This window comes from Canis lupus, chromosome 8 (genome assembly GCF_048164855.1).
Source record: "Canis lupus baileyi chromosome 8, mCanLup2.hap1, whole genome shotgun sequence".
NCBI classification, from domain to species: Eukaryota; Metazoa; Chordata; class Mammalia; order Carnivora; family Canidae; genus Canis; species Canis lupus.
The window spans coordinates 38,826,053-38,840,193 of record NC_132845.1 but is presented as its reverse complement, the minus strand read 5'-3'; the positions used below and the strand labels follow the sequence as shown (position 1 = coordinate 38,840,193).

Genomic DNA, 14,141 nt, shown 5'->3' with positions numbered 1-14,141 from the left:
CATAGGGGTATTTACCACTAGTGACATCGAGCGCGTTCTCCGTGTTGTGGGACCATCACCCCATCTGGTTACATAACCTTGTCCATTCCAAAAGGAAGCCTGTCCCCTAGCACCCACCTTCCTCCTCCCCTACCCCCAGCCCCTGGCAACCACTCTGCATGGATTTGTCTTTTCTGGTCGTTCTCCTATAAACGGAATTACACATGTGGTCTTTCGCATCTGGCTTGTTTTGCTCAGCATAATGTTTTCCAAATTCATCTATGTTGTAGCATATATCCATGCTTCAATTCTTTTTATAGCTGAATAATAATAATACTTCCTTCTCTGGATGGACCACAATTTATTCATCCATTACTTTTGGGTCATTTCCACCTTTTCCACTGTTATGAATAATGCTGCCATGAACACATGTACAAATTTTATTCTGAGATAGTATTTAGGTAACTTTTTGCAGCTAAGCACTTTACAGGACTCTTCATTTAAGAGATCACTTATCCCGATTTTAAAGATGAAGAAACTGAGGCACAGAACTGATAGGATGCTTGCCCGAGGGCAGACTGGAGACTCAAAGTCTGTCCAGAACCATGGGCTGGAAACCCACAGGATGTGCTGTCCTTGCTCAGTTATTTTGTGACCCAGCCCAGGGCTGGATGCCAGAGACTCAGATGAATCAGAACTGGTCTCCTGCAGGAAGGCTAATCTCCAGGTAAGACCAAGCAGAGACACAGGGGCCCAGCTCTGCCCTGGGAAGGACACCAAGTAGACAGACACTGTCTCCATGCGGGGGCTGCCCCGCTGGGGCCCTGGGGACCCTCGGCCTGGCAGGAGCTGGGATGTGTGAAGCACAGGTGAGATCCCTGCAGGGGGCGCTGAGGTAAGGATGAGGCTGCTTTCCACAGGAGGCTAGCTCACCATTTCATGAGTTTATGCAGAGGAGTGACAGCATTTCAAAAGGACCCCTCTAACTACCATGCAGAAAAAGGACTTTGCAGCCACAGAAGCAGGGAGATCCCAGATGGATGGGCTCAGGAACAAACAGGAGGAAGAACGGGCGGGGGCACGTGGAGAGGGCTCTGGAAGGACCAGGACAACACCTCACTTAGGGTGGTGCTGAGGAATACTGGGGAAGCCCCCAGGAGAATGGAATAGAGAAAGGTCTCAAAGGCAGACGACAGCCTGAGTGTGGGTGAACATGAGGAGGGGCTGGCCCAGAGGACAGAGAGCCTGCCCTGCTGTGTGCTCTGGAGCCACCTCAGGGGCAGGCCGTGGCTCCCACCTAGTGGCTCCCAGGGAGCAGCCTCATCCAGTGACTTCCAGGTCCTGCCTCAGCTAGAGCCCCAGCAGGCGAGCGGGCACAGGAGTGGGTAGGTCTGAGGTCCCTGAAAGGCAGAGCAGCCAGAGGAAAACAAAACCCGTCGGCTTCCTGCCGTCCTACCAGCCCTCAACGTGGGCTCCAGCTGCCCACTGACACTCAGGACTGTGTTACCTTGCCATGGCCAGGGCCTGGACGCGCTGTCGTCCTTTACGGGGACTGCTCAATCTCCATTTGTTGGATGTACTTTAATTGAGTTACCAGTCCCATGTTGAAGAATATGTAGTTTGCTTCCAAATTCTTTTTGCCACTTGAATCCTTTTTCAATGACTCTCATTTTTACTTGGCTCATTAGAAGCAAAACCATCTGTGAAAACAGACTCAGTTGCTAGTTGCACTTTCTAATACAATTTAAATCCATCTACATCCCAGCCCCATTCAGCCCTCAGGCAGGGCTTCTTCATTTGGGGGAACCCCAGCGCCATCCATTCACAGGTGTACACTGAGCATCTACTGTGTGTCAGCAACACACCATGATCACGAGGTGCTCCCCTCCTACCCAGATACAGGGCACCACGGAAACGCCAGCCTCCGCCCCCCTTCAGTGCACCGTCCCTTCCAGCCGCTTGCAGGATGGACCTTGTCCATAACCACCTCCTCTCTTGCTACTGACCATTCCACCTTTCCCACTCAGCAGGCGCTGTCCCTCCAACTCACAAGGGAAGTCAAAGCAAACAGGTGTACAGAGCTCCGTTCTGGAGTCAACTGAGTTTAATCCCAAGTCGCCCTTGTCCAGCTGGCGACTCCATGAGTGTACTCCAACCAAGGGGAACGAGTGCCTATGGCCACAAAGGACTGTGTAGGACCCATGACATTCATACGGGTAGATTGACAAAGACCCCGAACTGGAAACAACACACTATCCACCCACTGATCCACTGGAGAACGGACAAGAGGCACACTCTTCAAACAGCCCACAAGACCAAAAACACACAAGATGGACCTCACAGGCGTGTGGATCCGCCGGAGCAGGCCCCACGGAAGGGTCCCGGGTGTAGACCATCTGGAGCAGGGAAGGAGGCTATGACTCACTCTATGGTGATGGAGTCAGAGAAACGGCGGAGGAGGGATGAGGGTGCTGCATGGAGGGCGCTGTGGGGGAGCGCCCCGGCTTTAGCGGGGGCGTGCTTAGGGCAGGGGTGTAGGTGCCTAAAAACTCCATCCAGCTGCACATTCAAGGTGTATTCATTTTCCCGAGGGTCACGCCTGCATAAAAGTTCACCCTGATGCCTGATAACCATGATGACGGCGAGCGCTGAGTCCTAGGCAGTGTCCGCCTGGACCCTAATCTCCCCGCCTGTAATCACCCGGTCACATGACCCCGAGGGCGCCCCCACCGCCGGTGATTACCGGGTCACGTGACCACCCAGGGCGCTCCCGCTGCCTATAATTAGCCGATCACGTGACCGCGAAGGCAGCCCCGCCACCGGCAATTACTCGTTCACCGCTGAGGCGCTCCCGCCGCCCGGTCGCTGCTCGGTCACGTGACCACCGAGTGCCACAGCCTGGTCACTACCCGACCACAGGAGCCCTGAGGCCCTCGGGCTGGCCCTGAGCCCCGGCCGCCTCGGGCGCACGCGCCAGCCCCGTGTCCGCGGCGTGTCCGGGGCGGAGGGCACGGCCCGGCGCCGCCCAGGCAGCGGTGCGGACGTGACGTCCCGCAGACGGCCCGGCCCGGGGTCACTCGGCTGGGGGCCTCCGTCACCTAAGCTGACCGCGCGCCGCCAATGGGCGAGCCGCCGCGGAGCCGCCAATGAGCGGCCGCCTCCGGCCCTGCGCCGGCCGGGGCGCCTCCGCAGGGTTTCCGCAGTGAGCGCCCCAGGCCGAGCGCCGGTTGGCTCCCCGCCAGCCAATCACGGGGCGCCCCGGGCCCGGCAGCCAATGGGCGGCTGGCGCCGGGCTCCCGAAGCCCGCGGAGGTGGGGGAGGATTGGCGCAGGCGGCGGCCAATGGGCGGCGCGCGCGAGGAGCGGGGCCAATGAGCGCGCCGGGGGAGGCGCGGGCGCGGCGGCGGGCGGCCGGAGGAGCGGCCGGTGGCTGCGGGCGGCGGCGGCGGCGGCGGAGGCCGGGGGCGGCGGGCGGCCATGGCGGCGGCGGAGGCCGGCAGTGACGACGCCCGCTGCGTGCGGCTGAGCGCCGAGCGGGCCCGGGCGCTGCTGGCCGACGTGGACACGCTGCTGTTCGACTGCGACGGCGTGCTGTGGCGCGGCGAGACGGCCGTGCCCGGCGCGCCCGAGGCCCTGTCGGCGCTGCGGGCCCGCGGCAAGCGCCTGGGCTTCATCACCAACAACAGCAGCAAGACGCGCCAGGCCTACGCCGACAAGCTGCGGCGCCTGGGCTTCGGCGGCCCGGCGGGGCCCGGCGCCGGCCCCGAGGTGTTCGGCACGGCCTACTGCACCGCGCTCTACCTGCGCCAGCGTCTGGCGGGCGCGCCGGCCCCCAAGGCCTACGTGCTGGGCAGCGAGGCCCTGGCCGCCGAGCTGGAGGCCGTGGGCGTCGCCTGCGTGGGCGTGGGGCCCGAGCCGCTGCGGGGGGACGGCCCGGGCGCCTGGCTGGACGCGCCGCTCGACCCCGACGTGCGCGCCGTCGTGGTGGGCTTCGACCCGCACTTCAGCTACATGAAGCTCACCAAGGCGGTGCGCTACCTGCAGCAGCCCGGCTGCCTGCTCGTGGGCACCAACATGGACAACCGGCTCCCGCTCGAGAACGGCCGCTTCATCGCGGGTCCGTGCGGCGCGGGGGCGGGGGGGCGGGGCGGGGGCGCGCTGGCCCTCGGTGCGCGCTGACCCGGCTGCTCTCCTCCCCTGCCCTACCTGTCCGCCCCGCAGGTACCGGCTGTCTGGTCCGAGCCGTGGAGATGGCCGCCCAGCGCCAGGCCGACATCATAGGGAAGCCCAGCCGCTTCATCTTCGACTGCGTGTCCCAGGAGTACGGCATCAACCCGGAGCGCACCGTCATGGTGGGAGACCGCCTGGACACGGACATCCTCCTGGGCGTCACCTGTGGCCTGAAGACCATCCTGACCCTCACCGGAGTTTCCACCCTAGGGGATGTGAAGAGTAATCAGGAAAGTGACTGCATGTCTAAGAAGAAGATGGTCCCTGACTTTTATGTTGACAGCATAGCTGACCTTTTGCCTGCCCTTCAAGGTTAAAGATTTAGTGTCTTTAATCTCCAGAATAAAACGAATTGAAAACCACTTAACCCAAATTAATAGGTGGGGCTTCAGCATCTGCTCAGCTAGGTGGCTTCGAAGAGTAAAGGCACTAGTTGTTAACCTTGTAAGTAGACGATTGGGGGGCGATGTTTACAGACGCTTCTGTTTGAAGATGCACTTTTAAACCTGGAGGGCATTGTGGGGGTCCTGGGCATTGGGTGCCATTGACAGGGGCAGGCTTAGCATCTGTCCAGGACTCCGGTAACCTCAGGGCAGGGGGTTACCCAGCCTGCCGGTGGGACCCAGGCAGGTCTAGGGATGTTAGATGTTTTATGGAAAATTTCATTCAGGGATCGGTCCCTCCTTATGGGCTGGAGGGGAGGACAGTCTGATTATTTTGACAGTTGTGAGAAACTTGTACGAACAGACCCAAGGCCCATTGGTGTGGCCACCTGCAGGTGAGCCTGCTGTAGCATCCCACTCCTCACCTCTGGGGTGGAAGTGAGGCACAGGGCCACTCCCAAGTGCTATCTTCCTGTTCTTGGGGGGCAGGGTGCTGAACTCCACGCCACCACCCCACACTTCCTTAAAAACCACTCTGATGTCATAATCAAGTGTCTGTTCCGTTTCAGATACCCAGGGCTGCCACACCTCGTATGTGGTCACAGAGTTCTGTAAACTCAGTCCAGCTAAGCCTCAGCTTAGTTTAAATCTAACTGATTTAGACTGAACATATATGTTGTTAGCTGAGCGGTCAAGAGGGTGTGGATGCCTTTGCTGAATTCTGGGCGGCTGTGCAGAGAGCTCAGAGTAGCATTGGTACCAAAAATTTTTTTTTTTTTTTTAAGCTTTTGAACAATTTTTGTCAAACGGTGGAACTGAATCTTAAGTGTGTTAATTAATAGCTGTGCTCTGTCTCGTAGGGAAATCCCACTGAAGAAGTCTGCGTGCCCCGCAGCCAGCAACACAGCTAAAGGCGTGTGCTGGCCAAGGAATGCCTGTCGCCCAGGTTGCCCTCTGGGTGGGGGAGGAAAGAGGTGTCTCCAAGAACAGGAAATTCTTTTAAAAAGCATCCAATCTCTTCCTGTTCTCCTGTACCCTCGGTGGGGAGGGGCGGGGGCTAGACACCAGTGGTCCTTGAGGCCACTTATCTTGGTTCTGGAGTCTCTTGTCGGAGGCCAGCGGGAAGACTGGCAGGGTCCACCTGCTAGTGAAGGGCTCTTGGCAGAGGGCCCCAGCCTTTTCTGCCTGTTCCCGAAGTTGCTGACCTGATAAGCAGACTGTCCAGCTGCACTTGTAGGGTAAGACCTGGGAAGCTGTTCCTTTTGGCAGACTCCTTCCCAGCGCCTCACTCTGTATCCAGTGGCATTTGCCCACGAGCTTCTCTGCTAGCCCCAGGGTCACTCCCTCCCTCATTCTTGAAGTTCGCATAGCAATAAAGGGTGTCCTGAACCCGCAGCTCTTCCCAGGCCTGGGGTGTCTGGGGTTTGGACTCTGCCGTGGGGCAACGTGAGGGCAGCCAGCACCTGTGAGGTTGGTGGTGCTGACGTTGGCTCTGCGAGGTCAGCTCAAGGTGGGTCTGGATATTGAGCAGGCCTGTCAGGGCGTTGTCACCCACACCAGGAGCACGCAGCAGGTGCGGCAGGCGGCAACACTCCTGCTGGGCAGCGGCCCAGGAGCCCACGTGCACTCCCCATCTCTGCCCCCGTTGCACTGTGTGAACCCAAATGCATATTAAACTCTCAAACCCACGCTGACTCTGGCGTCTTTGCCCTCGTTTTGACAGCAGCCTTTGCACAAAGGCTATATGGCCACCTAGCCCAGCTCGGGGCAGTGAGGGTGGGGGGGGCAGGGGTGTCTGAGGAGTTCTGGGATTCCAGCATCCTGGGCCCCTTACAGAGGACTGGGTTCAGGAGAATCAGGAAGACAAGGCACAAAGGAAAGGAACAGAGGGCCACAGGGTGAAGGGAGTGAGGAGCACACATCCTGCAAGCTGCCAGGGCCAGGGGGAGCCTTGACTTGGAATCCACAGCATGAAGAAGTTGGAGATGTGAGGAGCAGGGCCACAGGGGAAGTCACCGTGGGCAGGGCAGGGGCTGGCTGACACAAGGCTGACCTCACCACGCAGCCCAGAGTGTGTAGAGTCGGCCACTTGGAAGCCACTCTGGTCTCAGAGTGGGCTGCAGCTGCAGGTGCATAGGATAGGACAGAGGCAGCGGGGACTCCTGTGCCCGTCATTCACAAAACACTTTTATTGATGGTTTGCCATGTGCTGAGCTCTCAGAATCTAGAAGTAACTCTAGACACTGGAACAGCCTCCTGAGGAAAATTAAGTCTGCTCCCCAACAGACTATAAAGTCGTCCTGCCTTGGGCCTGGGCCACCCTCGGTGCCAATCTGTGGGACTTGATTTCCATGACGGCCATGCTCTCTGGTCTGCACAGGCTGGGTATCAGGGCAGCTAGGCACAGCGACAAGCACCCCCCACCCCCACCCCAAGGAGTGGGGGGGCTGTCCTGGCTATAACCCTGATATCAGGTGGCTGGGCTGGTGGGAAGCAGTGGGGTCAGGAGGGGAGGGGGCCGGGAGCGTTATTTGGCTCATCGCAGGTGTACTAAGGTTTCGCTAGCTGACTCCAAGGGGCAGCAGACAATCACCGCATTGTCACCAGGGCTGCAGCATGGAGCAGAGGCACTGCTGCGAGGAGAGTCCCGGGCCCAGGCCTGTCCAGGTGAGTGCCTCCAACCACCCAGCACCCTCTCCTAGGACAGAGACCCAGGGCACTGCCCTGGGCAGGGGACAGGAGGGCAGTGCCACTGTGTATACCTCGGCCTTGGCCTTTCTGAGCCAGCCTGCTTCCCAGTCTCTGCTCTGGCCCCACTGACCGCACTGTGCCCCCCAGGTGAAGACTAAGCCCTGCCATGGGGGCTGGAGAGCCCCTGGCCTGCTGCTGCTGCTAGCACTGGCCGCTGCTGGGGCTGTGGCTGGAGGGCTTCTTGGCTTTGCGCACAGTCCTCCCAAGGTGAGTTCCCCCTGGGGAATTGGCTGGGGGCACAGACAGTGGGAAGGGGAAGGAGAGGCAGGACATCCCAACCCTCCCGTGGAGCCAGGGCTCAGAGCAGTGGCAGGAGGACCAGAGGGCTGGAGGGGTCCAAAACCTCAAGTAGAACTGGGGGGAGTGTCAGGGGCTGCCCCAGCCTGCCCAGCTGAGTTCTGGCTTCCTGATCTCAGCCTCTGCTACAGATGCTCCGTCTGACCCTCCCAAGCCCTGGGGCAACCTGGTCCAACCAAACTGCCCAGGTGGATGCGGCCCGGGACGTGGCAACCATCTGGGTGACCTCAGTGAAGAGCAACCGCAGCTGGGCAGTGCTGTTCGATGGGCCGAGCGTGAGTGGGCTGGGGGTGTGGTCAGCACCCACAGGTGTTGGGGTGGCCCTGACTCACCGGCCTGCCTCCCCAGGGCTGCGTCTGTTACCGGCCCCTGGAACACCAGGCCTGCTTCCTCCGCCTGATGGAGCCCCGAGATCGCGAGACCCTACGGCTGCTGGTGAACACCTCAAGGGTAAGCAGCCCCATGCGGCCAGGCTTCCCACGGCCAGGGGCCAGACAAAGGGTCCTGTGTATGGCCCAGGCCTGGGGCAGGCTGGAGCTCTGGTTTCAAGGAACAGAAGTTCTGCCTTCCCTTGGCTGAGGCTGCTAAGAGCGGAGCGTGCCGCTGGCATTGGGCCGGCACGTCCAGGGGGAACGCAAGCGCCCCTGTGCCGTGGCCCACCAGAGCCTTCTCTGCAGGCTCAAGGGTCTCACGGCCCCAGCCATGACACCCACCATGCCCAGGAGCTGCTGGCAGTCCTGGGGAACCACGAGGTGGACCCTTCCCTGGTGGGGGATTCGGTGCGGCACCTTTGCACGAAAACTCCCATTTACTGGGCCCGTCGAGCAGAGGGTAAGTCGGGATGGTGGTGTGAGGCTTGGGCTCCTGCAGAACGGTATGGGGAGAAGGACGAGGAGCCCTCTGGGGTTCATGGAGGCCCCTTCCTCCAGGGCCCCGGAGGCAGCGGCTGATCTACCTGTGCATCGACATCTGCTTCCCCAGCAACATCTGCGTGTCGGTCTGCTTTTATTACCTCCCAGACTAAGTTCCAGCCTGCCCAGCCCCACAGGCCAGCCAGCTGGCCAGCCCCGTCACCGGTCACAGAGGGTGGCTGGCAGCGGGGTCTAATAAACCCTCCACCTGGCCGTGATGCTGTTCTCTGTGGCCTCAGGACACGAAATGGGCAGGGTGGGGGGCTGGGGGGGGTGCACTGGCTGGGGGTTGGGCACCGGCCTCAGACCCCCTAGGCCGTGTGGATCTGGAATTCCTGAAGCAAGTGCCGGCTGGCTGAGGTGGGCTTCCTGAGCCTTGTCACATCCACAGAAGCACCCAGGAGGAGCTGAGAGACTCCCAGGACATACTGGCCTGCCCAGTCTAGGCTGGCCGAGGGGCCAGGGTAGGCCAGTCAGGTCCAGCTGGATAGGCTGGCGGAGGCTAGCTGTGGAGCTTCACTCTGACCTGGGCAGCTGGGCAGACGTGTTCCGCAGGTGCTCCCTGCATAGCCGCCTGCAGTCCCAGGGGGGCACAGGCTAGCCCAGCACGCTGTCGTTGAAGGCCAGGCAGACGACAGCTTTCTGGTGGCCACCATACTCCCTCTTGATCTCTCCTGTCTCCACACACCAGAGGCGGGCCAGGTTGTCAGAGGAAGCTGTGGCAAGCGGTGTAGGCAGCAGCTCAGGGCACAGCCCCGGGCCAGGCAACGCAGGGAGGGAGGGAGGGAGGGGAGGGGCGGGGGGAGGGGGAGGGGCGGCTGGGGGCTGGCGCTCACCCGTGACGATGTACTGCGAGTCCCCCGAGAAGGCACAGCCCCACATCCAGCCTCGGGATGACTCTCCTGGGTTGCTGCTCTTGATGCTCAGCTCTGTCATCAGAGAGAAGTTGGATGTCCTCCAAATCTTGCACGTCTGGTCGGCGGAACAGGTGGCGAGAAGCCTAGGGGTGGGCGTGAGTGCGGTGGGGGTGTCATCAGCAGCCACTCCCACCCTGCACCCCTCTGCCATCCGCAAGACAGGCTCTCTGCCACCCAAAGGCTCCAGCCCCCCAGACCCTGTACGCACGTAGAGTCGGGGCTGAAGCGGCACTGCAAGGCATAGCGGGTGTGCGCTGGGATCTTGGTCTTGGGGATGAGCTGTGTCACCTCGTCACCAATGCCCCCAGTCAGATTCCAGACATAGCAATTCCCCTGCAAGTAGGAGGGACGCCAGAGCAAACCTGGAGCCTCTAGTCTGACACGCAGGGAAGGGTACCCTGGTGGCTAGCCCTAGGTCCGGGGGGCTGCCCTCCAACATGCGGTGGCACCACAGCTCTGGGGGCCAGGGACATGTGGCAGGCACACCCAGTCCTGCCTGCCAGGAATAGCTGGCAGGCTGGGAGCAGGAGGCCATGCCTGGCCTTCGTGGAGAAAGCTGCTGGCCAACAGGAATGTGAATGATACAATGGGAGCAGGGCACCTCAGATAGAGGGAAGAGCAGGAGGGCAGTGTGAGGACACCAGGGTACAAGTGATTCGTTGAGATGTGAGGGACGTTAAAGGGGAGAAAAAGAAGCCAGACAGGATATTGGGGCCAAACCGTAGCGTCCTGAGGTCCTGAGGTCACGGTGAGGAGCCAGGGCGCCACAGGGTTTGAGCAGGGAATGAGGCCGTCAGGCAGGTGCCACTGAAGGCTGTGCGGGCAGTGGACGGAGAGTGGTGTGGGGGCAGAGTGTGTCAGCGAGGAGGCACGGCAGCCACAGAGAGGCTCCAGCCGCCGTGCGGGGAGACAAAGCAAGCTGGGGCCAGGAGGAGCGGGGAGGAGAGGGAAGTAGACAGACTTGAGAGGTTCTGGAGGTGGAAGTGACGCCCGCTGGATGAGCTATGGCAGTAGTGAGGGGGGCGTCAGGAATGACACCCAGCTTTCTGGCTTTGGTGGCTGTTGGAGCTGGAGCCAGGATGAGGAAGCAGGCCTGTGGGGGGTGGGGGAGTCTGACGGAGCATCTGGGGAATCAGCCACGTGCAGGGAATGAGGAGGATAAGGGAGCAGGCACTCAGTCCCAGGACTCACGGTGCTGTTGACGGCTGCCATGTAGCTGGCATCAGGGTCAATGTGGGCAGACGTGATAGAGACCTCGGGCTCCGGAATCAGCTGCTCGTTGTGGTCAGTTTTCAGGTCCCAGATGTGGATGGCGCCGCTCTGGTCACCCACGATGAGCTCTGCCTGGGGTGCAGGGGAGGTGAGGGAGGGCAAGTCCCCTGCCCTCCAAAGCCCCACGGTGCCCGGCCCTGTGAGTACCCCTCACCTGGTTGGGGTGCAGGCACACGCAATTAATGGGTGCATTCACCTGGAAGATCCGCTGACACTGCAGGTTCCGGGACCTTTAGGGTGGGCACATATGCTGTATGGCATGCTGTTGGCACCCACCATCTGGCACCCACCCACCCACCGGCCATTTTCACTTGCTCCTCTGCTGATCACGGTGGCCTTACCAGAAACCCTAGGGAGATTCAGCCCTCCCCTGGGACAGCCCCCTGCTCCAGATGGGACTCATTCTGATGCAATTCGCTGTCCAGAGTTCCCTGTGGCATCAGGCTAAGGCTGGGCTTGTCTGTGTGTGCTTCCGCCCTACCCTATCCCGCCTTTGTCACTACCTTCAATAAGCCACCAGCACTGAAAAGCCTGTCTCAGCCTCTACTTGGAGGGCCCTGACCCGAGACAATCTCCTGGCCTGTCCCCCACACGGCAACAGGCCCCTCCTGCCCGGTGCCCCACACCTGAGGTCCCAGATCCGGGCCGTGCAGTCCTCCCCACCCGTGTACATCCAGCGGCCATCCTCATGGAAGCCCACGGACGCGATATTCTTGTTCACCCCGTCGTAGCTGATGATGGGGTTGGGGTTGTTGGAGCTGAGATCGTACATGCGAATGTGCTGATAACCTAGGGGCACAGGCTAGACTGAAGGGTGGCTGCGCACAAGTCGGCCCACCCGAGAGCAGGGGTCGGGCTGAGGGCACAAGTACCTGCAGCCGCGATCATGCTGCGGTCTGGCGTGATTTCCAGCGCATTCACCTGCTAGGTCTGTTAAGGAAGATGATAAAGCCTGGACGCCCCTGCCATCTGGCTCAGCTGCCGTATCCTTTCCCCCCCAGGCACCTCTCCCCTGGCGGGTGCTGTACCCCACCAGTCATCCTTCCGAGGACCGCCCTCCCCACCTCCCCAGTGGAGGATACAGAGTCCTGATGCTGTACGGTGCGGGTGCAGATCCCACTGTGGGCCTGCCAGAACCGCACCGTGTGGTCGTAGCCCGCAGTGGCCAAGATGACGGGGTCACTGCCCACCGTGCCCGGGGATGTGTTCATGGTGGGGAAGAAGGCTGGGGCCTGCACAGGACCCGACTTCGGAGAGGCGGGGGTCAAAGGTCAGAGCACCTGCAGAAGAGAAGGGGGTGCAGTATTTAGCCAATACGCTCTAGGTCCACTCGGTGCTGATGGGCATTATCATTCTCATCTCAGAGGCAGGGAAACAGGCTCAGATACAGGGAACGCGTGACAACCTGCGGACAGTGGCGACCTCCAAGCCCTGCGCTCCGTCCCCCGCCCCGCCCCGCGGCCGGCACGCCACCCCACCCGCCGCCGGCAGGGGGCAGTCACGCCCGGGGCGCCGCTCTGCCGCAAGGGCGGGCCGCGCATGCGCCCGGCGGCGGGCGGCCCGGAGAGGCGAGCCGAAGGCAGCGGCTGCGCATGCGTAGAAGGCCGGCGGCGAAGCCCGATGGGAGGGGGCGCTCTGTGGCCGGACCCTCGGGCTCCCCTGTGCTCCGGCGGCGGCCCCGGTTCCGTCCCGCTGGCCAGCGCTGCGCGGGCACGCCCTTCTGGCCCCCCAGCAGCCGTCTCCTGGCCCTCGTCCCGCGGCCCCCGTACCTTACATGCGACTCCGCGCTCCGCCGCGGCCCAGGACTGCGAGCGGAGCCGGAGCGAGTCGATAGAGGCCGCGGCCGAGCGTCGAGTTATCGATGGGCCCTTAAGGCGACACCACGGGGCTTAGGCGGGGGTGGGGCGAGGCCGAAGTTCTGCGGCGGGAGGAGCCCGGCGGGGCCTGGGGATTTGGGGCCGCAGCCCAGTCCGCGCTCGGGCCCCGCAGCTCTGGCGGCCCCGTGTTCCAGGCCGGGCCCTCCCCGCGCGGCCAGGGTGCCCCCGCCCAGCTAACAGGTGGATTTCAGAGAAGCACTGATAATTTTTTAAAAAATTGTTTTGGTTTAAGTATATCCCAAGTATCACATGAGATATACTTATACTAAAAAGTTACTCGTCGTCTATGGGGAATTGGAACGCAGCCGGCTGTTCGGTGGTTTTATTTGCTAGCGGGGCAGCCCCAGCCTGGGCCGCCCCAGCTTGGGCCCCCGCAGCCTCCCGACCCCTCCGGCCTCGGGCCCTCGGGCCTCCTGTCCCCTTCGGCGCTCCCGCCCACCTGGCACAGTGGCCGCACCCTCCTAAACAGAGAAACAGTCCTTTGCGCGGCTCTCACGAGGCTTACAGGCAGCTGCACCACCCGCCCCTTCCTCTGGCTCCTCCACCAAGGCCACAGGCCGCGCTAGACCCCCAGGCCCCCGGTCGGAGGAACCTTCCCATCGCCCCCGTCCCCCTCCAGCAGGCAGTCTGCTCGGGTCTGCCCACGTCTCTGACCCCCCAGTCCTCGCTTCTCACTCCCCAGCCCACTGTCATCCTTTGCCCCGTCTCTCCAGGGAAAATATCACAAGGTCGCTGGCGGCCCCACACAGACAAGCCAGTGATTACTTCTCTTTCTGCATCTTGACGCGTCTACGCGGTGCTCCACAGTTTTGCTCCGGAAAGTCCCCCTTGCCACTTGGCTTTCTCTGCCGTCACCTAGAGGCCCGTCCCCTCCAGAGTTCTGGTCTCTGCATGCCACTCACCCTGAGGGCTCAACGTCCGCTCTCTGGGGCTTCCAATACCAGCCCTGTTCTGGGGCCTTCCACCTTGTCTCCCGCTCACATCCAGCTCCCTGCCAGACACTGTCCCTTGAAGTCCCCACAGTCCCCCTCCCCTTCCCATGGCTGAGACAATTCATATGGCCCTACCCCAAACAGCCTGTCTTTCTGTATGCCGGTGTCCCCCGTGTGTTACAACTAGGTGATCCACCTACATCCATCACCCCCTCTCCCAGAGCAGCCTCCTACCCTGCCTCCCTGCCCCCAGCCAGGCTGTCCTTCACATGGCAGAGTGGTCTTTTAGAAACCTAGAAGCCGGGATCCCTGGGTGGCGCAGCGGTTTGGCGCCTGCCTTTGGCCCAGGGCGCGATCCTGGAGACCCAGGATCGAATCCCACATCAGGCTCCCAGTGCATGGAGCCTGCTTCTCCCTCTGCCTGTGTCTCTGCCTCTCTCTCTCTCTGTGACTATCATAAATAAATAAAAATTAAAAAAAAAAAAAAAAAAAGAAACCTAGAAGCCTTCATGGGTCCCCCTTCACGCCCCAGACCCCTCCCCCCTGCCAACCTTGCAGGTTTCTCCTCCCTCCACTCCAGAGGCCATGTGCTT

At 61.3% G+C, this 14,141-nt stretch overlaps 3 protein-coding genes across 7 annotated transcripts; 2 read left to right on the top strand and 1 right to left on the bottom strand.

The window, feature by feature from the left end:
• Nucleotides 1–3,427: 3,427 nt before the first annotated feature.
• On the top strand, nt 3,428–4,570 carry PGP (phosphoglycolate phosphatase). The gene is made up of 2 exons (XM_072835359.1): nt 3,428–4,095; nt 4,200–4,570. The coding sequence occupies exons 1-2, from the start codon at nt 3,456–3,458 to the stop codon at nt 4,523–4,525; spliced, it is 966 nt and encodes a 321-aa protein (XP_072691460.1). The 5' UTR covers nt 3,428–3,455; the 3' UTR covers nt 4,526–4,570.
• A 151-nt stretch (nt 4,571–4,721) lies between these two features.
• Nucleotides 4,722–9,239, top strand: BRICD5 (BRICHOS domain containing 5). Of its 4 annotated transcripts, XM_072835355.1 has the most exons (6): nt 4,722–7,258; nt 7,430–7,549; nt 7,759–7,914; nt 7,988–8,089; nt 8,317–8,470; nt 8,569–9,239. In XM_072835355.1, the coding sequence occupies exons 1-6, from the start codon at nt 7,208–7,210 to the stop codon at nt 8,661–8,663; spliced, it is 678 nt and encodes a 225-aa protein (XP_072691456.1). In that variant the 5' UTR covers nt 4,722–7,207; the 3' UTR covers nt 8,664–9,239. The 4 variants fall into 4 exon arrangements, with proteins under 4 accessions (XP_072691456.1, XP_072691455.1, XP_072691454.1 ...); XM_072835354.1 differs by having other exon boundaries at nt 7,759–8,470; XM_072835353.1 differs by having other exon boundaries at nt 7,771–8,768.
• On the bottom strand, nt 6,757–12,613 carry MLST8 (MTOR associated protein, LST8 homolog). 2 transcript variants are annotated; one of them, XM_072835356.1, is made up of 9 exons: nt 12,509–12,613; nt 11,822–12,019; nt 11,612–11,663; nt 11,366–11,528; nt 10,894–10,969; nt 10,659–10,811; nt 9,676–9,800; nt 9,387–9,550; nt 6,757–9,266 (listed from the first exon to the last, which is right to left on the bottom strand). In XM_072835356.1, the coding sequence occupies exons 2-9, from the start codon at nt 11,948–11,950 to the stop codon at nt 9,148–9,150; spliced, it is 981 nt and encodes a 326-aa protein (XP_072691457.1). In that variant the 5' UTR covers nt 11,951–12,019; nt 12,509–12,613; the 3' UTR covers nt 6,757–9,147. The 2 variants fall into 2 exon arrangements, with proteins under 2 accessions (XP_072691457.1, XP_072691458.1); XM_072835357.1 differs by lacking the exon at nt 12,509–12,613 and adding an exon at nt 12,145–12,222.
• Between the last annotated feature and the right edge of the window lie 1,528 nt (nt 12,614–14,141).